This window comes from Chaetura pelagica, unplaced genomic scaffold (assembly GCF_000747805.2).
Source record: "Chaetura pelagica isolate M959 unplaced genomic scaffold, ChaPel_1.0 scaffold53, whole genome shotgun sequence".
In the NCBI taxonomy this organism is placed as follows: Eukaryota; Metazoa; Chordata; class Aves; order Apodiformes; family Apodidae; genus Chaetura; species Chaetura pelagica.
Genome location: NW_009952880.1, coordinates 1,122,656 through 1,148,330, shown reverse-complemented (window position 1 = coordinate 1,148,330; position 25,675 = coordinate 1,122,656). Strand labels below are relative to the sequence as shown.

Here is a 25,675-nt window from a genome sequence, read left to right as displayed (position 1 = left end):
ATGTACAGAAGTGTAATAAAGCATTTCTGGGGGAAAAAAACCAACAAAAAACACAAATACAAAACCAATCAAATTTAGAGGTCTCAGACCTTTGAGGACAGTGGAAACTCTTACTGCACTTAAAAGATAAGTATTTAAGGAAAGTATTTTCAGAATCATAGAACAGAATCAAAATCACAGAATTTGAATTTATTTACGGTTTTCAGGACAGCAGTTCCACTGTGTTAAAATAAGTTATAAAACCATAATATTTAGGCTTTGCTAAAAATAAAAATTAAAACCTATGAGCATTATCAAACTATCAGTCCTTTTTCAAGAAATGAATTAGTCTGTAGACTATTAGGAAGATACTGCTAAAATATGTTTTAATTGTTAATTGTGACCAATACCTGCATAGATTTTATTGTGTTTTTTTTCCTCAAGAGAGGTAGTCTACATTTCTGCCATTTTTTTTCCTTCTGTTTCTGAGTTAACAGCTTTTTTTCCATACGGACCACCAGAGAAAAACAATTGCTATTACTATGCACATACATTTATTTATTCTGAAATAGTTGATCTGAAGATGTGATTTTGTCTGTTCACCATAAATACAGGACACATTACCTAGGAAAAAAACCATAAAAATAAATAACAACCATTCTTTTCAAATGAGAAGGTGTAGAGGCCTTCAGACTATAGTCATACGTTAGAGAGATAAACAAGATAATTTTGCACTTTGCTTAGAAAATACTACTTGTACTACATTTTCACCATTCATATTTAACATCCACATGTGATTCAGTGTGTACCTGTCTATCTGGACAGTCCTGAATGTCTTGACTGAACTTCTCCAAGTGCTTAATAAGTAAGATAAAATTTTGTCTTATCATGTCCTTTCTATATTAATATTATAATAGAATTTTGCTTTTAATCTTTGAAGATATGTGAGAAAGCCTATTCTACTCAAGACATTAAATATTGTATTAATCCCATTTACAAATAATAGGAAAAGTAATACAAAAGTTAGATAGCTAATTAAGAGTGTAAAAGTGCTTTTTATTCCCTTCATCATAGCATGAAATGGAATGCTCAGACATAATAATCCTGATTAATTATTTGAATTAAAAATAATTATTTTAATTCCACTTGATCTTCATTTACTTAGTAAAATGGATAAATACCAAGAAAAGTGTTCAAGGAACACCTAGATGTACAAGTGAATTAGCAAATATAGCTTGTACAGTACCATGAGGAACATGCAGGAAATCTGGCAGACGCATTTTGTCATTTTTGTTAAAACATCTCTAAACTAAAAACAATATTTTATTAAAATACAACTGTTTAAGAATTGCTGAAAATATTCAATATAGTGCATGCCAGAGTTGGAAATGGGTAGCATGGCTTGGTTTGGTTTAGATTTAAATAAGAGTGTAAAAACACAGTTTTATGTTATGAATAATCTAGGCTACATTAGTTTCTATTAAGTTTGTCTCGTGTGTAATAAAGGTTAAGTCCATGGTTTCTTTCTGGAAGCTGATTATAATAATTTGATGTCCATATTGTTACTAACTTGTTCCTACTTGACTGCATCCCTTTTAAAACACATTACCATCTGTAATTAGGGAAGACATGCTGAAGTTTCTTGGTCTATGAAGCACAATATATAAGATCTTAATTCTAACTCACCCTTTCAGTAATTTAAACTACCTTTCTCTTTTGTTATCAAATTACACAGTAAATTAAGATCACCTTAGCATTAGATATTTAGTAGAAGTTAGAGTTAATTAAGCGAATGAGTGTAATGGGGCCTCTGTGTGTGTGAGGACATAAATACTTGTATTAAATTTATATTTACACAAACACATCTATTTATTAATAGGTTTATCTTCTTTTCATTCCATGAACTAGCGGGTTTCAGTCTTTCTCAGTGATGCTTGAAACCATTTGTAAACTAATCATTATTACAAATTAATTATAAATATATGTTTATATTGCAATCACCTTTGAAAAGAGATAGTTTTCATTTATTTGTACTTGGCACATGCTGACCTTACTTTAAAAAAGCAACTTTTTTCTGAAGGTTTTTTTCTTCTTATGTGTATTTTCTCTATTTTGAGAAAACTGAGGTACATCATTGTATGTTAGTTTCTGAGTTGGGTTGGTGACCTATGGCTAATCTCTTGAAAAATCTTTATATTTCAAAATGGTAGGTTATGTAAGTAAAAAATGTCCAAAATGTTGTCAGTTTCTTGGATATCACTATCTTCAGTCAGTCTAAGAAGGGCAACAAATGGCTTTCTGTTACTGCATTGCTTGTGAATGCCATATACAAAAAATACACAGATACATATTTTTTCTACATATCTGTATCATTTTATCTTTCTTTACTGAAATAACAAATATTCTGATGATTTTCTGCCTTTCTTGATTATGATGACCCTCTTCTACTCATATACACTTTTCTTGATAATTTTCATGACTCTGAGACTGACTTCTTACTTCAAAATTAATTTTAAATAGGTAGTAAATCTTATTCAAATACATTGGGTGACCAAGATACTTTCTGGGTTTTATTTCAAATTATAAAAAGCCAAATTTCAGAGGAAAAGGCTTTGATTTGAATATGTGTTAAGCTAGCTATAAGGCTGACCTCTGCAGGAAGGGATTCTACAGACAAATATGTTGAAAATAGAACAAAGGGCATTTGAAAGAAATTTAAAAAAATAATAATAAATGTATTAACAAAAATAACACAATCTAATGTGAAGTGTCCTAGCAATATGTTTGTGTAGCATAGCTGCTATGAAAAGCAGGTGTGTATTCACAGTTGTTAATGCAGTGGTCATAGAGATAGAAGATGTATTTTACAGAAGTAGATTAAGAAAACCTGTCTAATTTAAGTGATCCAAAGATAGAGATACTAATGTGCTTTTCCAGCCCTCCAAAGTGAGTTCCCAAGAGGAAGGAGAACATAGTGACAGTTTAGCAGAACAAACGGGTGAAAAAGGACCATTAATACATTTAAGCTAGAAATTGTGAGATTATTTTTACTATTGGAAGATAGATTTTCTATAACAGCATAAAATATGGCCTGAAATAGAACTTGATAATTTTGTCAATGACATGACTCAAGTGCTTTCATTACAAGTATTCATGTGTTTCAGGAAATAAAGCATGGCTTGCATGTCTCCCACTACACTCACGAGTAGCCTGAATAAAGATGTTGTTTGAGCACTTCATATACTGAAAGACCTAACTTTACTCACTTTTACAGTCCATACTGTTGAGCGTTGACCTTACAGGATGAGTAGGAGTAAGTTAAAACAGCTGGTGCAGGTGGGGCAGTCCTTCTCAGAAGGAGGTATTTCTCCTGCTGCCTGTGGCAGGCTCCTTCCCTCACCCTTACTGCTGTTGCAGCAGGCTGGGAAGCACAGGCACAAGAAATAGGTGAGCAACATTGTATCAACTGGAATTGGGACTGCCATTTGGCTATCTCCCAAACTGCCTTTCAACAGCTTTAGCATCTAGCTGCGAAAGATAAAAACTTATTGTTGAAAATGGGAGCATGGAATACTGGCTTAGAATCACAGAATCACAGAAATATCAAGGCTGGAAAAGACCTTTCAGATCATCAAGTCCAGCCTGTGACCAACACCACCACATTGGCTAGACCATGCCACTAAGTGCCACATCCAGCCTTTCCTTGAACACATCTAGGGGTGGTCCCTCCACCACTTCCCTGGGAAGTCCATTCCAATGTCTAATCACCCTCTCTGTGAGGAAGTGCTTCCTAAAGCACTTAGGTTAGGGTGTGGGCTCAAAGAAACTGATATAGACATCAGTAAAAATTCTGAAAGGACACTGGTTGAGAGCTTGACTACTTAAGGCTGAAAAGGGAACGTTAGTTTTAATTACTTTGGAAAAGCTGCTCATATGAAGAGCTGCTATCAACTTTCCTAAAACAGTCTATTATTTGACTTAACTCTGGTGGTACTAACACAGTTTACTGTTTTTTTGGTATCCTGGAACATTTCTACAAAATAATTTTGGTAATGCACATAATTAGGCTAAGAAAAAAAATATTAAAAAAAAGAGAGGTCATAAATCTTCAAGGAAAAATAATTAGAAATACTCATCTGTTTATTAATGTATGTCCTTCTGAGATAATATATGTTCAGAGAACTATGTTGTAATGACTTTTCTTGGTATTGAGTTTTAATCACTATTATTTATAAAACATTATTCTAATGTGTAAGAGCCTCTTAATTACTAAAAATTAATCAATTAATTTAGTATTTAAAATGCTCTCTATATAAATTTACCATTAAAATGTAATGGTCAATTGTAAAGATATTTATGTCGGTGTTGTAATGATTCAATTTTTCTATTTCATATTAATTCAAGCTGTCTCTAATACTATAGAAATACTTTTTCTGTATTGTCAATTGTCATTATCACTTGCATTATAGATATAAATGCATATCAAATAATTATATAATACAATAAAGCATGTCGTGCTTCTCTGAAGTACATTCAGTGAGTAATTCCTCAGTGGTAACATCCACTCTACACCATTTTAACTTTTTAGCCTTAGCTTATGGCTAAAGTTATATTGTTTGGCTCTGTATCCTCAGCCTTTGTCTTCCTGCTGCTTTTTTTTTTTTCACAAAGTCTCAAGCAAATATTACAAAACATCTAAGGAAATTAATTTTTCGCTTTCTTAGTGCCTATTAAAATGCATGTTAATTACTCAGATTGTATTTATTTTTATATGGTGTAAAAATGGACTGTAGATTTATGAGGAATTGCTAAATAATTTATAAAACTTTTAAAGTAATTTTAAAACCAGAAGATTTTTTGTTTTGTTGTGTTTTTTTTTTTTTTAAATGTAGTCCTGTATTTTCCCCTTGTCTATAAGTTCCATTAATGATTTTATTATTAATTTCTATGTTATTTCTAGCTTTATGTGGTGGAGATGTTAGAGGACCTAGTGGAACAATTTTATCCCCTGGTTATCCTGACCTGTATCCAAATTCACTGAATTGTACGTGGACTGTTGATGTTACCCATGGAAAAGGTAAATAAGTAATTTTCTGCTTTCCTGCCTATTCTTTTTAAATGAGTAAATCCAGTATTCTGTGCTACATGTGTACGTCTAGGTTGGCAGCAATGAACTAGGAATTACATTGCTAAGTTTTTTTTATTTTGCTTATTTTTATTGTAGTAATTCCTAGAATTGCCGAAGTGGATTGGGCTTTAGTACTTTCCCTAGAGCAGAAAGTCTCTAAAAGTCTAGTCCAAGTAAAAGATAATTGGATGTTTCCATATTAATATGTGCAGGTTAAAGCAGACAAATGCTTTCTCTGTGTTGATGAAGAAATACCTTATCTTAGAGAGGGATTAGCTGGAAGTAGTCATTAATATTTAGGCAGTATCAACAGAAGAATCTGAAGTCAAGATTTAAGTGAAGATGTTATTCATATTATGGTATAAAAAGTAGCTAAGTTAATGAGAGAGGAGCTGTTTAAAAGATTGCTAAATTTTACATTGTGAATAGCTGTTGACAATGAAATGTCAAAAAGAAAAGTCCTATTATGTTAAAGAAAAAAATTGTTTCAGCTTACCTACACATCTTCAGAGTGACAGCATAGAAATGACAGTTTAATATGTGTTTATGGATTTAATATATAATACAGTTTAGAAATAAATGTTGAGGGGAAAAATAATAAATAATTGAATACACTGACAGGCAATTTGCAGAGGTGACAAGGAATTACATAATGACACAGAAGCTGAGGGACACAAGACTTTTAAGAAAATGGTGGTTATTTGTTGAAGACAGATTTCAAGTTTAAGATGTAATACTGATTTTCTCTTTGGAAGGTTAAGAGTTGTTTCAAAGAAATGCAAGACATGTAGGATAGGTTAGAAAATGCTTAGGACACAAATGGAAGTTGGGATTTCCAGGTAGCAAAATTTCTTTGAAGTGTGTCCTAATTGTTTCAAGTGAAAGGCTGTGGGACTAGATGAGAAGAGATGGATCAGACTTCTCAATTGTTGTTGATATTTTATTTTTAATATGGGAGTGACTGCATAATACTCTTGTAGGAGTGAAAAGAGCTAAGAGAAGCATAAGCATTTAATGTTAAGGGAAGGAGAGAAATAGAAATGAGTGTCAAAAGCGAAAGTGAATATAAATGGGATGAGGTGATAAGAACACTGAAAAGAAAATTGCATCTTTAACACTGGAAAGAATATAGAAAAAGGAATTAAAGGGAGAAGAAGGAAGGCAAGATCAGTTCTGAATTTCATCAGTTTTGTCTGTGAGTATACTGATGTTGTATTTCTCTAAGAAAATGTTGTTGATAACATAAAATGAAGATTTCCCTCACAGAGAATTGTGCTCAACTGTGATCCCCTTGTTCTATTATGTACAAATAATGCAGTACGTCTTCATCTAGATGTTAAATCACTGAATGGATGTCCTATTCAAAATTTCTTAAAGTGTTAGAGTGGCAAAGGATATCTCTCAAAATTCTTGCTCCAGCTATTCCTCTGTCTTTTTACTACGAAATGATGTCATTGTGTCAATATAGTTCTCTTTTAAGTATCCATAGAAAAAAGGCATTCTGAAATAATTGAGCTTACAGCAGATGCTACATTTGCCATACCTGTAGGTATAATACATGGCTTTGAGAGTTTCAGGAAAATAATGTACTGTGGATCTTTTGCAAAGGAGAAAAGATGTGGGAAGAATACATCTGTCCTTCCGGATAAGGAAGAAAGACTGATAGAAAGCTGTAGTAAATTAATTTGCACCCTATCTGAAAAAACATTGGATAACCAGCTCAAGCTTTGTAATTTGGGCATTGAAAACAAGTAGCGGAAATGGTTAGGAGTTCATCTTCATGGAGCAATATGTAATTGAGTATTATATAAATTTTACCGTAAACATGAGTCTGGATTAAGCCATATTTTTTCAGGATTCTTGAAATACCTTTTATTAACACTTTCATTTTTCTTAAATTAAAAATGGGGAAAAAAAAATAAAATTAAATAAAATTAAGTAGTTTTGTTGTTGTTGTGGTGGTTTATATTTTCTTTATTGAATCTGCAGCTGGAGAAGTACTTAAAAATTGGGATAAATAAAAGGTTACATTTTCAATGCGATTACATTGCATTTGGTGTTACACCATAACACCAAAAACCACCAAAACGTAACAAGTATGAATGCTGTGTTGTAATTTGAGTTGGGCATTTTGGTTCATGCTGCTCAGAGATCTGCTGGAAACAATTCAAGAGTGAGGATTTGCTTTGAGTAAGAAACAGAAATATTGCATGAACTTCTAATATTTTGGTTTTGGTGGCAAAAAGGCATTAATATTTTAGGTCTTCCTGTAGTACTGTAGGAGGAAGGTAGCTCTTCTTTTATGACAAACAGGGTTACTTAATTTAACTTTAGGATTCTAACAGTAAAGTTCTATGTCTGAGTAGGCTAGTCTGTTAAGCCACTACTGTTTTTAAAGGATAAATATCTCTTCAGAACATTTTTTCTCTCAACCCAAAAAAGTGTTTAAAGTAGATGGAATGAACCATCCTCTGAAGGTGTCTATTTACCTCTATCATCTAATGTCATGGGAATTTACATAATTCCCAGATTAATTCTTCATGAGGAGACTGAGTGACTAAGTTTTGGATAGTTACCTCTTGGGAAAATTAATCCTGTTTTCTGCTCTATTTCATGTCTGATAAAATTCCAACTTCAGAATATCAAGGGGTATCTTCCATTGGCCAGTGGCAAGTCATATGATTTTTAAAAAATAATTAAATGTTTCTTTAGCCTTTTAATATTTTTTTTTTACAAGATTTGGTTCTTTAATGTCAGGCTGCCAAGAAAATATGTAAAACCTGTAGTTCTAGAATGCTGTGAGGTATTTTTTTTAAGCACACATATTTATGTTCCAATTTCATACTAGTATTTTATAATAGCAGGCAATTAAATGCATGCATTTAGTTAAGATTTGTAATTTACATCTGGATATATTGTATTGCTAAGAATAAAATTCTGGTTTTGCATATCCTGGTTAAAAAACATAATCTGCCATACAAATATATATGTGTTTTAATGTTACTGTTCAAGTGTATTGAAAATTCTAGATTTCTGAGATGTGTTCGTGTGGACCATCACTATGATTCTTGAATGTCCATTCAAGCTTGGTGTGATTTTATTTTTTTAAAAAAATTGCGAACTTGGGAATGAAACATACACCTTAAATATAGTTAATATGTGTAGTCACTGGTATCATTTATGAAGAAGAAAGAAAGCATTTATGATGACAATAATGAATGCATTTTGTCTGTGGCTAATATTCAATTCAATATATGGTGAAATGAAACTTGTGGAGTATCAATGGTGTATTTTAAACAATTTACTAATGGAATAGTTAATTTGCCCATCCCCCAACAGTCTGGATTGTAATGCCAAAAAATGACATTAGAGTGTTATGTCTTTGTTTCAGACTTTAAATATTCTATTATAAAGAAAGGAGCATGTGAGGCAGAATGAGAAGGAATCTACCTGAACCTTTAAAAATTCTTCTCTGGAGAAGACCCAATCTGTCAAACAGTATATATTAATATGATTAGAATGTTTTCTGAAGAAAACTAAATTGTACAGCTACTGCTGGGATATACCTTGGGGTTTTGCTTAGAAATGTCATAGCAATCTAGAAAATTAATTGAAACATTTTCTTGAGTTAAGCCTTGAATTTGGTGTGTAAGCAATGATAAGTGAAGCTCAACTGTTATTCAGAGGAATTCAATTATTTTGTGTTACTAGCATAAAATTTTCTTTGGCATTTCTTGTTGCAGTATACATGCATGCATAAAAAGGTTGAAAATTAATTTGGAGTGCAATAAATGCAACAAATATGACCTGAATTTTAGCCTCATTCTGTATATATCACATTTTTCTCTCAAGCCATTTTCATGTCAGATCAACACGATTTCCTATGTAAAATTACAATTAAAAACATTAAACTATTTAAGGGTTTATAAATCCCCAAATAGAATTCATATTCATTAGCTCAAAATATATGTAATCTAACCTTGATTCCAACATTCAGACTGTGATTTTTGCCAATTTATTGTCACGCACTGTAGGAGAATAAATAGGATGCTCAATGCTGCTGAATGGCTTTGCTCATATAAATATTAAATTAAGAATTTTAAAACTCAGAATGGATTCCTTGGATTATCAAGCTTTTTCCTTGTCATGGTTTAAATCAGGATTGGCAATTAAACTAATGAAAGCCATATTCTCAATCCTTTCCTCCTCCCACCCAGGTAGGGAAAAGAGAGAGAACAAGGAGAGAGGCTTTCAGATTGAAAACTAAACTAGGCAGCTTTAACTAAATATTAATTATAAAAAAATATATACAAATACATGCAAATATGTGCAGGAACATGCAAAACCCTATTGCCTCCCCGCACCCCCAGCAACTCCCATGGCACTCTCCTGAGCTGTGAGCAGTTTCATGAAGTCCTGGAGCACTGCTGGATGGAGTGGCAGAGCAGACAGGAGCTGAGGGGAGAGTTATGATGGCCAGGAATGCAGATATAAAATAATGAGTAAAAAGAAAATTGGCTTTATCCTGGCTCAAATCAGGGCAATCCTACACATAAACACAATCCTATCCTGTAATTTCCAAATCGGTGCTACCAAGAGTGTGTTTATCTGGATCTGCAAACTACAGGAAGTGTAGGGAGGGCAGTGTGGAGATATTAGAAGAGGAGGAAGTATCTACTTGAAAAAACTGAATAGTTTTGTAGTCTCTTTAAAGGGAAGCACAGCCTAGAGGTTTCTTAAGATCCGAGAGATTTCTCTTGTTCCTCCTATTTGCATGTCTGGCTGACAGCAAGACTAAGTATATATTCCAGTATGTACATACATATATAAAGCTGGTCACACAAACCAACATGGACAGAGACAAGTGTCTTTATTGGCACACAAGAAACACCAGCAGTGCTGAAACAAACATGAACACCACAGAAAGCCAAATCATATTTCTCCAGCTGGGCTGATGGGAACAGGACTTTGCTAGAGTGAAACCTGCTCTCACACACTCATGCACGTATTCCCACAACCCTCCAGGTCCTATCCCAGGAGTTTTCTCCCAAGATCCCTTTCCTTCCAGGTGCTGTTCCCCTGTGTCCAGTGGCCATTTTTTCCAGTTGTTGGCCCCTAATCTCATCCAGCTAACCAGACAGTCCATACTAATGTTCACCAGTCTCACATGGTGCTCACTCTCTGTAGAGAGGGTACACACACTAAGGAAAGCTTAGAAGTAATAAGAGGGAAAGGCTGTGGTGGTTAGGTGCAGGGATTACTGAGAGAGGCTTAACCCTCTCAATTTTCCTACTTTTTTCTTCATTATCAAGCATGATCTGTCCCTATATCTACCTTTGGCTCTAAACATCCCACCAAAAGTTTTGCAGTGCTCAAAAACCATTTTAAAATCTCATATTAAGTTTTACATAATCTCACAAATTCCTTTGAATGCTCCATAGTAAATTTATAATTTCCCTAAGGCCCAAGATAACCTTTCCATCATTCTAAGCAGTTACTAAGTTCTGGTTGAACTGCTACCAGATGACAGTAATACATTCAGTGGCTCATCAGTCTGAAACTTAAAAGAGTTGTGGTCTTTGTTAGTGTCTCTACTTAAGCTTGTGTATGTTTGTATATCATTTATTCTTTCCTTCATTTCTTTTCTTTGCGTTCTATACTGTAAATTCTTTGACAAGGTATCTTCATAAACCAAGTGTCCATACATTCAAGATAACCTTACAGACTCTATTTACTGGATGTGATTGAGTTCTATTAACATGAATGTCTGATGCCATTTGAGACAACCTCAGGCATCCAATGTATTGTAAAAAAAAAATCTACAGGAGAATCATACTGAGAGCTTCTAAAGCTGCAAATGAATTCTAGAAAAGATAACCTCCAGCACTTAAAGAGGAATGAGGTTTCTATGTTTAGAAAACTGAGTCAAGCACAGTATATCTAGTTTCAGTCTTAGCTTTTGTTACTCTGTTTGGGAATTTCTTGGAGGTGAGGGGAAAGTAGGAAGGGGAAGTATTTGTTTGCTTTTTGGTTAAATTCTGTCTAATATTAAAAACCTGTTGTCCATGAGAGCACCCAGAGATCATTAATCTTCATGTACTGTGTTAATCTTCAGTCACATGAATGGATCTTCCTAAGGCTTACATCATTATAAATATTTTACAGAGCCTGAATCACGGGTTTCTAACGTACGTGATAAAACTTAAGATGATGTTAAACTAGAGGTCTCATTGCTCACTTAAACTAGATAATGTCTTCTTCTCTTCCTTCTTCTTGACATTTCTGTACATTCTACTCAAAGACCATGGTCTAACTCTTGGTTACAAAAAAGCAGAAAAAGTAATTTAATTGTCTGTTTTGACTTTCAAGTCTTTTTATTGCTATTGTGTTCCAGAATATAACTTTCTTTCAAGATGTGTGATTTGCATCTGCTGGTTTGCAAAAAGCATACTGTTGACATATGCCACATCTTATTAAGAGACTACCCTTTTGAGGGGGAGGAAGCGCTTTTATTACTGTGTGTACCATTAGAAAATAATGTCATATATTTCATAACCTTTCCTTTCACTGCAGTGCAAGGATACTGTAAGAAATAAGGTTTTACCTTTCCCATTCTACAATAATTGTGATTTTGAAAATGCATAGTGCATCATTGGATTTTACATAAAAATGCAATTAGATATATTTGAATTTTATAAATCAAGCATCCATCTTTTGCAGCTAAAGGCTAAAGTGAAAGGTCATGTGAAAACAAAAATACCTACTGCAAAAATATTTTTATTAAAATCAAGAAAGATACTATTTTTAAAAAAAATTGGATTATCTTCATTTTCTGAACTATGATTCATAATGAAATGCATTAATTTAATCCTTGACTTAATTACAATGATATTAACAGTATGATATATAAATCTAATTCTGCTTTTTCTAATAGGAGTGCAGTTCACCTTCTACACCTTTCATTTGGAGGATCATCATGACTACTTACTAATAACAGAAAATGGTAGTTTCACACAGCCTTTAGCACGTCTGACTGGCTCAGAGCTTCCTTCACCAATCAACGCTGGTCTCTATGGAAATTTCAGGGCTCAGTTGCGCTTCATTTCAGATTTTTCAATATCATATGAAGGATTTAATATTTCTTTCTCTGGTAAGGAAATATCTGTAACACCTAGCTCCTAAAAATGTTTTATTTTCCCTTTTTTTTTTTTTTCCCCCTCCAGAATTTTATGCAAAGAATAATAAATTATTTTGGTGAAAACATACTGAAACATAAAATTCTGTAAGTTGTTTCCTAAGCACATATATTTCAAAGCAACCAAACCTCTGTGCCTCTGGAGGGGCATTTCTGCTACATGATAAATAAGGTGGCAGTAAACTGTGACACATTATCAGGTGAAGGGAGGAAACAAAACTAGTCTAATTTCAGTTAGTGAAATTCCATATAAGCCCGAGTGTCAACTACTTAGGCTTTTATGCTATGGCATTGTTTCATTTGTTTTAGATACCTGTGACATTTATGGCTCTTAAAAGAGTGACAAAGCATGTTGTGATACTCATCTTTAAAACATTATGAATGTGTTCATTAGTCTTACTTTTTAATGTGTTATAATTGATAATTTAACATTCATAGATTCATTTTATTTTAAATCTAAAATCTTTATTGATAGTCAGGTGGAAAAACACTGAAATTACGAAACTGAAACTTTATAAATATGACTGATAGAAAACATGTTGTTCTCATTCATACATGCTGACTTCCTCTCTTGGTTTTCAGAGTATAATCTTGAACCTTGTGAAGATCCTGGGACTCCACAATTTGGTAACAGAATAGGATTTAATTTTGGGGTGGGAGACATTTTGACATTCTCCTGTTCATCTGGATATCGTCTAGAAGGAGCTTCAGAGATTATTTGTCTTGGTGGTGGCCGAAGAGTATGGAGTGCACCTCTGCCAAGGTGTGTGGGTACGTGGTCAGCTGCTTTCATTTGCTTGTATGTGTAGTCATTGTCCATGGATTTGCAGATTTACAGCATGGAAAAGCATGGTAATATATGTATTCTCATATTCTTCATATTCTTAGTCAAATTTATTTAATATTTTCTTAATATATTTAGTATTACAACTATCAGTGGACTTTATAGTCTATACCTGAAAGCATTTCAAAACTGAGGACACAATGCTTACACTTCTTGTTTTGATTAATAGGAACACTGAATTTAAATTAAAATCATCATTTACCAGTTTGGATGCCTAAAAGTTTACTCTTTTTTTCAATACAAGCTTCCAAGTGAAATTTGTGTTACAGAATTGTGTAAATTTAGTTAGAGCACTGAGACAAGAGTTATTTCATAGTGCTAGGTCTATGTATAGGAGTGTAGTCAGCCTTGGCTTCCTATGTAAGTTAGAGAACCATATCCTCAGAACAGTTATTCTGGTTTTACAATTATAGCTAAGATAAGTAAGAGGAAACACTTTCTAGTGGTTCCTAACACATGCTACTCACTGTAGAGGTAGCCTACACATGTAGTCTTGACTGGAAACTTAACTTTTAATGGCTAATGATATCTGAGCTGAATTCTTTCTGAACATCCTTATTTTCAGTTCTGTTGAGAATTGTTAAAACATAGCCACCAAAATCTCTAAAAAAGTAGGATAGTTACTTAAATGTCTGTATTTTGAAATATGCCTAAGAGTGTATGAAAAGGTTTATGTATGAAAATCTCAGTATCATTGTGTATTTGAAATATATTTTCATACTAAATTGTATGATATTAAAATATAAGTTTCTTTCAGGATCTGTTTGTGTAATAACTATTAATTTATTATGTGCTTGCTCTTATCCAGCATTGGTTGCTGCATGATAATTTTTATGTCCAAACTATTCCTAATATTACATTGATATAACAAAAGCTCTGAATTTGGCATGTGTATAAGCAGCATTTATGTATGTATCTACAGAAGATAAGGTATAGAAACTAAGGTTTGAAGGAGGTAATCCTTGTATATTCAAGGTAATCCTTGAATATTGACCAGCTCTCCTGGTCTCCTCTGCAGTCCAGGTTTTTATCCCATGATATCCTACCAGCCACATCCCTCAAGAGGGTGAAATCTGCTGTCCTTAAGTCCAGGGTAATGAGCTTGCTGTGGACACTCCTTGTTGCCCTATAGATCCTGAATTCCATCATTTTGTGGTCGCTGCAGCCAAGGCTGCCCTTAAGCTTCACATTGTCCACCAGGCCATCCTTGTTGGTGAGAACAAGGTCTAACACAGCACCTTTTCTAGTTGGCTCCTCTACCACTTGGAAAAAGAAGTTGTCATCAATGCATTCCAGGAACTTCCTGGATTGCTGGTGCCTTGCTGTGTTGTTCCTCCAGCAGATACTAGGGTGGTTGAAATCCCCCGTGGGGGCCATTGCTTGTGAATGGGAAGCTGCACCTATCAGCCTGCAGAGGGCCTCATTTGATCTAGTCAAGTAGCCTAGAGTATACTCCCACTGTGATGTCACCTGCCTCTGTCTTCCCTTTAATCCTGACACCAAGTTCTTCCTAAAGAGCTCATACCCATCCATTCCCACACTCAAGTCATAGGAATCATCCTGCCACGTCTCAGTGATGCCACTTACATCATAGCCCTGCAGGCTTGGACATATTTGCAGCTTCTCGTGCTTATTTGCCATACTGCATGCATTTGCACAGAGCCATTTAAGTCGGGCTTCCGTTGAAGCTGTGTCACTGTCTGGTGTTCAATTTTCCTTCATTTTAGGTATTCTCCCTCTGGCCTGTGATCCCTCTTCAGGCTCAGGTCATATCTTACTGGAACTGGCTTCAAAGGGGTGGCAGTGGGATAGACTGAGGATCCCTCCCCTAGTCACTCTAGTTTAAAGCCCTCTTTACTAGATTGGCAAGACTATTGCCAAAGGCACTCACCTCTTTCTGAACAAACCCAGCAGCCCCCAGGAGACCAGGTTTCTCAAAGCGAGTCCTATGGTCTAGGAAGCCAAAGCCCTGGAGGTGGCAACACTTCTGTAACCAGTTATTGGTTTTCCCAATGTGATTTGCCCCTTCAAGCTCGTTCCCTTTGACCAGGAGGGTGAGTGAAAAAACTACCATCTTTGCTCCCGAATCCTTCACTGCTGCTCCCAGGACTCTATGATCGTTAGAATCATGGAATCATAGAACTATTCAGGTTGGAAAAGACCCTTGGGATCACTGAGTCCAACCATCATCCCTACTCTACAAAGTTCTCCCCTAAACGATATCCACCAACTCCACATCCAAACAACCCTTAAACACATCCAGGGATGATGAGTCAACCAGCTTCTTGGGCAGCCTATTCCAGTGTCTAGCCACTTTCTGTGAATTTTTTTTTCCTAGTGTCCAGTCTAAACCTACCCCGTTGCAGCTTGAAGCCATTCCATCTTGTTCTACAGTTATTTGTGGTCCTCAGATTGTTTCTTGCTATAACATTGGAGCCCATGTGAAACAACAGGAGTGGGTAAGAGTCAGTGGGACATACAAGTTTGGATGGTCTTTCAGTGATGTCCCTTTTGTGAGCCCCTGGTAAGCAACAGACCTTTCTAAACAATGGGTCTGGTTGGAGAGTCTCCCACAACTGCCAGCTGTGTTTGCTCATTTCCACTTGTCAATATAAGGTGAGCCAGTGGGCTGCCTTGTTTGGCTCCAGCGACTTGACTGATGCAGCTTGTGTTTTTCCTCTCCAGTCAGGAGAACTGCAAATCAGTCTCTTCATAGCTTCCCAGCAATGGGCCTTTTCCTTTCTCAGCACTGTACAATTTCTTTCCAGGCTGCTAAAACTTAGATAGAAGACACTTTAAGATCTCATTTTCTTTCTCGTATGCTATTTCCACTTCATTTCTACTTAACACAATTTTTGTCAGTTTTTCTCAGTATATCTTAATAGACAGGCTGAGTGAGTTGTGGCTGTTCAGCCTGGAGAAGTCAAGTCTCTGGGGAGTCCTCATAGCGGCTTTCCAGTATCTGAAGGGGGCCTACAGAAAAGCTGGGGAGGGACTTTTTACAAGGCCTTGTATTGAGAGGACAACAGGTAATGGATCAAAACTGAAGGAGGGGAGATTTAGGTTCAACATTAGGAGGAAATTCTTTAGTGTGAGAGTGCTCTGACACTGGAACAAGTTGCCCAGGAAAGTTGTGGATGCCCCATCACTGGAAGTGTTCGAGGCCAGGTTGGATGTGGCTCTGAGCAACCTGATCTAGTGGGAAATGTCCCTGTCCATGCAGGGAGGTTGAAACTAGATTGTCTTTAAGTTCCCTTCCAGCCCAAACCATTCTATGATTCTGTGATTCTTTTAGAATCAGAGTCTTTGATGTTCTGGTCATACAGGTTTCCAAGCAACTATACCTATTACAATTATGCAAAACAGACAAACAGATATCAAAAATCTAGAGAAAAATTAATTATTTTATGCCATGTTTATTGCAGACTTTTCAGATAATACTGTATATTGGATCTTTGCTGGTAAAGATTTTTGCTAAGCTGATAGGTTTTTTCTTATTTGATGATGTAGCTTCTTCACCAGATGAGTTAAGGTGCTTTTTGGGAAATACCTGGGGAGTGAAAAACAGGAATGTCTGAAACATTATATTGTATGAGAGAAAAAATAAATTTGGTGTTGAACTGAAGCACAATTATGTAACCAATGAAGTGAAGGTTCTGCCACGGATATGTCTGCAGTAATTGCAGCCCCTTAATTGGCAAGAGAGCCATTAGCTGCCCTCTGCACATCTTATTCCATATTGCCATTAGAGTCCTGCTGCACAGCTATATCCATTTCTGTGCACACACAAAATGTAAGGCAAAGTACTCAGGATGGGGCCACCCGGTGACTTTCATGACTTCATAACTCTGGAAAAGAACACTTCAGTCACAGCTTAATCTTCTCAGGATCATCATGTTCTCCTATGTGTTGTTATCTTGTTCTGACTATTTTTTTTCTTGCATGTGTCTGCCATCAGTTGATGAGGTAGAACTTCTGAAGATTAACAGTTTTATAAGAAAAAAGATCATTGGGCACTAAATTTAGATACACTTTCTGAAGAAAATGTTGATTTTCAATCTTGTTGGTTAAAGATAAAATCCTTTTCAGAATATCCCCACTTACTTGCCCAGTCAAGCTGTTCCAATGCACTTAGCCTCCTAATCAAGAGATAACATCTTTTCAAAATACTGCTATTTGTAGCTCTTATCTTTTGATTTCAGGGGATTGTCTTGAAGCAAACAATGGCTGAATTTCAATTTGTAGCCGTAGCTCATATATTTTTGTTTGATAATAATTTATGGTGAGCATTTCATTAGCTGAATTCAGAGAAACCTTGCAAAATTCTCAAAATTAAGAACAGCCACTCACTAAAGAATATTTACATATTTTAAAAAGTTAAATTATCCAAACAGATGCATTTCATTCCTTCATTACAGTAACATTTTACATGATTACATAATTTAAATACACTAATAACCAGTAGTTTAAACTAATCTGTTTTATTATGGAAATATGCAACAAATACACATTCATAACAAAAAAACCAACCAAACAAACCAACATAACAGTAATTTCTAATAAATAGCATTTTTTTCCTTTCATTATTTTTCTTTGAGTTATTTATTTTCCTTTATAATACTGAAATTATTATGTATTTCTGCTGAAGTCCAGAAACAATGTTTTACTTCAATCTTAGTGTTGCATCCTTCTACTTTGTATAATACTGAATTAAAGTCTTTGTGGAAGCATAGCTGCATGTTGGAATATCTTCCATATTTATTTTTTTTCCCTACGAGGTGTATAGGGTAAGTTCTAAGTTTCAGCTGAAATCAGTGGATTTTAATTTTTTTTTACACCTTGTCATTAAAATAAGCTGAATTTCATCTCTGTTGAATAGGGAATCTGATTAAAATTAAACATTAGGCAATGCAGAAATGATTGCAATATCTGATAAAAGCTCTGTTTTTAAGGATGGGCATAGACTTTCTGTCCCTCTGTGCTATTTCATTCTGAAAGTGTTTTATTCCTTGTTTTCTCTCTTCTATGTTTCCCTCTTAACACATTTTCTCTTAATTTTGATCCAGTTTTGTAGTCAATCTTTTTACTGTTACTCATTGTAATGCCCGTTAAAATTATTTTCCAAACACTTTAAACAAATTGCATGTTTAATACTTGTATTTATTTTAAACTTAAGACCTTATTTAACATTTTTTACCTGAAACCTTTTACTCATCACTTTTTTTACTCATTGCATCATTTTACTCATAATTTACTCGTCATAGTCTTTTAAAATTTATGCTACAGTATTAACATCAAAGAACAGAAGGCAACCGTAGTTTACCTGAAGTTCCGTGTAATTTTAAGCAACAGACCTGTTGTGCGTTTTTTTTGTTGTTTTATTTTTGTTCTTTGGTTTGTTTTGTTTTTTTAAAGTCATAACTTGTGTACACAGGAAGCAAGTGGAGAAGCCAGGAACTATTGTCATTTAGTAAGAATCCCTCTAAGAAATGTACAAAAGAAGCTACTGTTGTAGGCTGAAGTGTGTGCTTTCCTGTAATGATACACCTGAATGCTATGGGAGAAATTATTTTATACTGTAGTTAGCAAGACTGTTGTTACTAAACTTGCTTTCTTGTCTGCTAACACAAGGCTTGAGACGGTGCATAGAATCACAGAATGGTTTGGGTTAGAAGGGACCTTTGAAGATCATCTAGTGCACCCCCTTGATAGGGACAGGGACATCGACATCTTTCACTAGATCAGGTTGCTCAAAGCCCCATCCAACCTGACCTTGAAAACTTCTAATGATGGGTTATCTGCAACTTGGAACACAACGTTCTCCCTCTAAATTAAGAAAAGCACAAACAGATTGATAAATATTATTACATGAAAAATTACCTTATTTTTAACAGAAAACATAGTTCTCAGATACTAGTTTAGAAAGTCCTAACAGTTGGCTCACTGCACATTCATATTTTAAAAAATTGCTTTGAATTACAGTTCTGACAAAAACAGAGTTGTTGGACAACTTAATACCATAACTACCTAGTCCTTTTGACTTTATCATCTCTCTGGAATGGGAAAGGATATCCCCCAAACTGAAATTACAATCATCTTGGTTCTATGGGTTGTAATTCAAACTGACCTATGCATCTTCAGAGCAGCAAATGCACATTTATTTAAGGATTAAATAAAAGGATAGACATGATCACGTGCACTAGACGGTTTTCCACTTCTGCCTAGATTATGTGTCTCCAACTGTTTTAAAACAAAGTGATTACTCCTGAATTATTTGGGTATTTGTTCTGTGTCACTTTTAATTAAATATATTCATCAAGCATATATTTGGTTTTGATCTGTGCCTGATTTGGCTTTCTGCACAATGTTTGTTTTAGCTGCATACAGAAAGAATAGCTAATCAATGGGCTTCTTTCGCATTTAATGTACAAATTCCCTATATAAAATATGTATTTAATTATCCTGGATTTAGCTCAAACAAGTCTGGATGAGGACATTGTAATAATGCTAATAAACAATAATACCTGTTAAAATGTATGGCATAGATTGTTTTGGCATCTTTTCAAGCTATCAAAAGTACCACATAGTTTTGCACGATACAATTTCTTATTCTTTGAAATGGTAAACCAGTCAATTTCCCATGTTAAAATAATGGGTGTATTCTCATTAGACTGAGTGAAATAAATGGCAAGATGGCAGTGATCTTGAAAACAAACATAAGTCTACAAAATGTAGTGTTACAGTTAAATTTAAAATTTATCTAAATCTGTTAAAATGAGAGGAAATGCTCTTCTCTTTGCACTATAATGACCAAATATCGAGATTAAATAAAAGAGGGAAGGAAAGAATTGTAATAGTTTGTCAGTGTTAATGTAAAATACTTAAAGATGTCTTAATAAAAATTATGTAAGTAATCCAACATACTATAGTAAATTAATACTAGTTATTAATACCTAATGTATCTTTGCCACAAGATTTTATGTGTTTGTTGTTTTTGTTGGAGTTCTTTTTGTGATCACACTTAAGCACCCAAGTCCTCAACTACAAGGTTTCTTTTTTTATTATTTTTTAAATAATATTGGAATTACTTGGAAATACTTTCCTTTTTCTTTTTTTTTTTTTGGTCAAATCTGAATCTTTTACCACATAGTTTTGCACGATACAATTTCTTATTCTTTGAAATGGTAAACCAGTCAATTTCCCATGTTAAAATAATGGGTGTATTCTCATTAGACTGAGTGAAATAAATGGCAAGATGGCAGTGATCTTGAAAACAAACATAAGTCTACAAAATGTAGTGTTACAGTTAAATTTAAAATTTATCTAAATCTGTTAAAATGAGAGGAAATGCTCTTCTCTTTGCACTATAATGACCAAATATCGAGATTAAATAAAAGAGGGAAGGAAAGAATTGTAATAGTTTGTCAGTGTTAATGTAAAATACTTAAAGATGTCTTAATAAAAATTATGTAAGTAATCCAACATACTATAGTAAATTAATACTAGTTATTAATACCTAATGTATCTTTGCCACAAGATTTTATGTGTTTGTTGTTTTTGTTGGAGTTCTTTTTGTGATCACACTTAAGCACCCAAGTCCTCAACTACAAGGTTTCTTTTTTTATTATTTTTTAAATAATATTGGAATTACTTGGAAATACTTTCCTTTTTCTTTTTTTTTTTTTGGTCAAATCTGAATCTTTAACCCTTTTTTTTTTTTTTTTTTTTCCCTGAGACTTAATGTTTTCCTACTTATCTGTTAATTAAATTAATATTTATTTTTTTTTTTTAGCTGGTAGCTGTAACTATTTTTTCTACTATAATTTATATCATTGACTATGTTGTTTGTTTTAGTACATTAATATTGGAGAAAAATTATCCTTTTTCATCAATCTGTGCAAAAATGTATGTTCTCTGCATGTGTGTATATTTACATACGTATATATAAACACACATATTGACTTCTAGAACAGTTTTACTTTCATTTAAGACATTATGATTATGGAATGTGCCATTAATATTGTTATAGCTCTCCATATTATTTAACATACTTTTATTAAATATATCAATTTAGAAATATTTTTGTAGCCTTCAAGTACTGTCATGAACATATACTTAGAACTAGATTTTAGATATCAATATAATGTTGATCTAGGTTGCATTAACATTCCCACTATCACCATTACTAAAAATATTTATGCTTTCTATTAAAATATGCCTTAACATTTTCTTTTAATTGCAGCTGAATGTGGAGCCTCCACGACAAATAGTGAAGGAATCTTACTGTCCCCCAATTATCCTCTTAACTATGAAAACAACCATGAATGTATTTATAGCATTCAGGTACAAGCAGGGAAAGGAATCAATATTTCGGCCAGAACATTTCACTTAGCCCAAGGAGATGTTCTTAAGGTATGTAACCAAGAAATTTATTTGGAATTTCTAAACTTGTAGTTCTTCATATTGTTGAATTTTACCTGTCTCTGACAGTACAGCATTAGGTAAATTTTTATTACATATCTCTTAGAAAATACCTGTCTAAATGAGTTTCATTTCTAAAAACAGGCAAACTGATGTTTTTGCGTAATCTGTTTCTTAAAATGTTTACTTTTCTGACCACATATAATTAAAAGAAAGATTGAAACTGTAAACCAAATGTATGTTTGTATTCCATTAGTGTTAAATATTAATCAGTTACATCTTTTGTAAATTTTTGTTTTCTTCCTCTGTATCTTCATAACTTGAGCTGTGGTGTAAACATAATAAACAATTCTAAAAGCTTACTTTAATGCCCTGTCTACATACTACCTTTTGTACATGAGGTGTATGGTTTAAATTACTCTAATTTTGTGTGGTATGAAACATCTGCAAAATGATAGTCACAACAATTTCATGTAAAGGGAATTTTTGCATTAAATAACAAAAAAACACAAGGTACTTTAACCTTCCAGAGTTTTATATAGTGATTTCACTTTATAAATTCAGGAGCATTTACATTGATTTGTTCATAGATTTTATTACTGTATTCCCCAAAGTATACATTTCCAGAGTCATCTAGTGCATAGCCAGCTACATAACCAACACTGATGATGATCACTGTGGGTGTCTTCTAGCACTTACCATCTAAATACAATAAGATACCTATAAAAGTGACTAAATAATTTTCTGATTTTTTAGAATACTCAATTTAATTAAACTTGCCTCTCAGAAATCATAGGAACAAGACATGCCATGCCAATCATGTTAGATTAAAAAATAATAATAATAATAAAAAAATTCAGCCATATTTTGCCATGTAGTTATTAAAACAAGAAGGATTATGGAAATTTCCTAAGAAACAACTAGAGCTCAGGCTAGGTTTTATCTCCCCTGATGTTAGCCATCTGAGCATTAGGTTAGGATTGCTGTTGTTAGTTGTCAGACACAGACGCTTCCAAATAGGGATTAATTATACCTAAGGCATACGCAGACCTCAACAACAAATGTAATATGAAATGAGACAGTGAGAATAATAAATAAATAAATAAAATTGTTTTAATTAAAAGGAAGTCTTATGCTCTTCTTAAAGCACAAGCAAAACAAACCGAATGCTACTAGATATCCAGCATGCACAGGATAAGTTTAAATTTGTCCTCAATGCTTACTTCAAAACTGAGTGGATAACTTTTAATTTTTACATTAAACAACACAGAAAGATTTAATTTGAAAGATGCTTACAATTTATTAACATATAAATAGCATGAGGAAAACAACAACAACAAAACAACAAACCAAAACAAACTGGTTATTGAAGACACTGTTAAAACATTCAGATGATCTAGGCAAGCATGTATTTTTAACAGTTTTGAAATTTCTAAATGAAGCAGAAATTAAATAAAGTTATGGTAAGATCTTTAAATTAACCAACATTAGCATAAGATTTGAAGTCAGGTCTTACATTTGAACTTGAATCCTATCCACCTAAATCACTATCCTAATATTACTACCCACCTATTTATACCCATTCAATAAAAGTATATGGTTTCATTTTCCTCAAGACTTTTTACTTTGAAACCATTGAGCTCTATTATATTCTGTGTGAATAGACTCCACCTGGAGTCCTGTGTCTGGTTCTGAGGTGCTGAGCACGGGAAGAACATGAAGCTGTTGAAGTGATTCCACAGGAGTGCCACAGAGGTGATCAGAAGGCTGGAGAATCTCTCCTGTGAGGACAGGGTGAGAGAGTTGGGGTTGCTCGATCTGTAGCAGCCTTCCAGAAGGGGCACAACAGGAAAGCTTAGGAGGGACTTTTTACAAGGGCATGCAGTGAGAGGATGAGCGACAGTGGTTGTACCTGACAAGGTTGTACCTGACTGAAACTGCTTGTTCCTTTCTTGTATCTCCATCCATCAGTTTTGCCTGTAAATTGTGTAGTCTCCAACAGACATAAGCAAACCCTTTAGATTTGCATGGAAAGGAACAGAATTGCTATTCACCTACCTGCCTAAATATTCCATTGTTACTGGTCAAAGCTTTAATTTTGTTGAAATCAGTTCAATGTATAAAGTATTATTTTACGTAAAAGATTTTTAAATTTACTTTTCTAATTTACTGGGGGAAAGGCATATTTTATTAAAATTGAACAAAGGTAATATTATTGTTTTCTTTATTTTCAGTCAGCTTCACCATAGATAAAAATGTACCTATGCATGGTACTAATTAATGTGTAGATTTCTGTTAACGTTAAAAAAAACCCCAACGACTCCCATTCCTCAAAAAATTTGCAGGCAGGTTCCACAAATGAAGCTAAAGCAAAACAGAAGGGAACACCAAGTGTGAAAAGGACTGAGATGGAAAGAGAACATGAGTTGTTTGGGTTTTTTCCCTTTTGTAGTAGGTTATATGCTTGGTGTTATGAAGAGAGCTGATGTGCTAAATAAAATTGCACTCATATGGAAAAAAATGGCATTAAGAATTATTTTTTAATAATAATAAACTGTAATGAAGAGATATTTCTTTTTCTTTCTACTCAAATACTCAGGGTAGCAACAGACAGTAAAATAAATAGAAGAACTTACACTAGGGTCTCCTTCTCCTCTGCTAGGCTCAGCACTCTGTCCTCCTGCAAAATATGGAGGGTTCAGTTTTACTGCATTTCATTGCTGTCTCATCTGTGGTCCAGCTTTGAAATGTGTGCCCATGATTCATTTTTGAGGGTTTTTGTGCAAAGACTTCAAAGGGAGGTCATGTTTGGGGCTTTTTTGCTAGTTTGCTTCTTAAGAATCTCCACACTGGCTATCAAAATCTTTTCAGCAGTATCACCGCGAAAGCATGAGTGAGAAATAGGTAATAAATGTAACGGACAAAAAAAAAACCCAGAAAACATATGGGCCATTTTCTGTCTTTATATTAGTGCTTCTATTTGTATCTGATATAAATGATACATTTGACAGGGTGTTGACAGCCTCAGCTCTAAGATGCTGTTTTTATGTTATTTCATCTCTTTATAAAGGCACAGATCTTTATATCCATATGCCTTTTATGTTTCAATGTCAAATCTCAAAAATAGTTTGATTAAAATGCACACATTTAATACATTCACTTTATAAAAGTTCCTTTCTAAAATTGTATGAAATTAAGTAAGTTAGCAAAAAAGGCCATTAATTTCCATTTAAAATTTCTTGATAATGGAGCCCTGGCATATTCAGACATACAGTCATGGATCACTTATCTTTGCATTAATGTTAGAGGATGACTTTAAGGAAAATGCATCTAAACAAGTATTATTGTAATTATTGTTATTTTTAGCCATACATTTAGCACCCAGGTGAGATAAATCCAGATGTTCTGACAAGTTCTGTAGAAAGAATATTCCTATATTAAAAATAAGATATTGGTGCTACCTTAATTCATACACATTTCATTTTCTGGATGGAATTCTGAAGCTTAATTACTAATTCATTAAAAATCTGTAGCAAACTCACCTATTTTAGGAAGGTTAGAAAGAAAATGGTGGTTTAGCAAATCTCTCAAGAGAATACAGGCTGTTACCATTTTCTTTGCAGCCCAAACAGTATAATTTAAATTACATCTAAAAATATTTATTTAGTACCCATTATCTTGACTGAAACATAGAGAAAGAAACTATGACTAAAATTGAAAATTATACTACAAAATATGCATCCATTTATTGTACTGGGGAGACCCCACTGTCTTAAGGAGAGGGATGAATGTTACTTGGAATATTTTAAAATCAGCAACCAAAAAAAATAAATAATAAATCTGTTGTACATTCAAATGAATCACGTCCCTCTCTCCTCCAAACACAGTTCACTTACTCAAAGAATCATGGTTTCAAAAGTGTTAGGGTACTTCAAATTTTGTTCCTTCATAGAAATTATATAAGCTTTGGAATATTATACAGTGGGACAGCTCCTTATCTCACAAAGTAGAATTAGTGTAATCTCTGGAGAGATATGAGCGTGCCAGTGTGAAAGGTGTCATATGGTATAACAGTCGACAAAATTGGCAATAAAATATATGTAGGGAA

General features: G+C 33.9%; 1 protein-coding gene across 2 annotated transcripts in view; it reads left to right on the top strand.

The window, feature by feature from the left end:
* The window catches only part of CSMD3 (CUB and Sushi multiple domains 3), a 545,585-nt gene that overhangs the window by 324,031 nt on the left and 195,879 nt on the right, over positions 1–25,675 (top strand). For both annotated transcript variants that reach the window (XM_009995351.1, XM_009995350.1), the window contains 4 exons: positions 4,940–5,056; positions 12,042–12,257; positions 12,885–13,073; positions 21,389–21,558. In XM_009995351.1, coding sequence (XP_009993653.1) covers positions 4,940–5,056; positions 12,042–12,257; positions 12,885–13,073; positions 21,389–21,558 — 692 coding nt within the window. The remainder of the gene's footprint in view (positions 1–4,939; positions 5,057–12,041; positions 12,258–12,884; positions 13,074–21,388; positions 21,559–25,675) is intronic.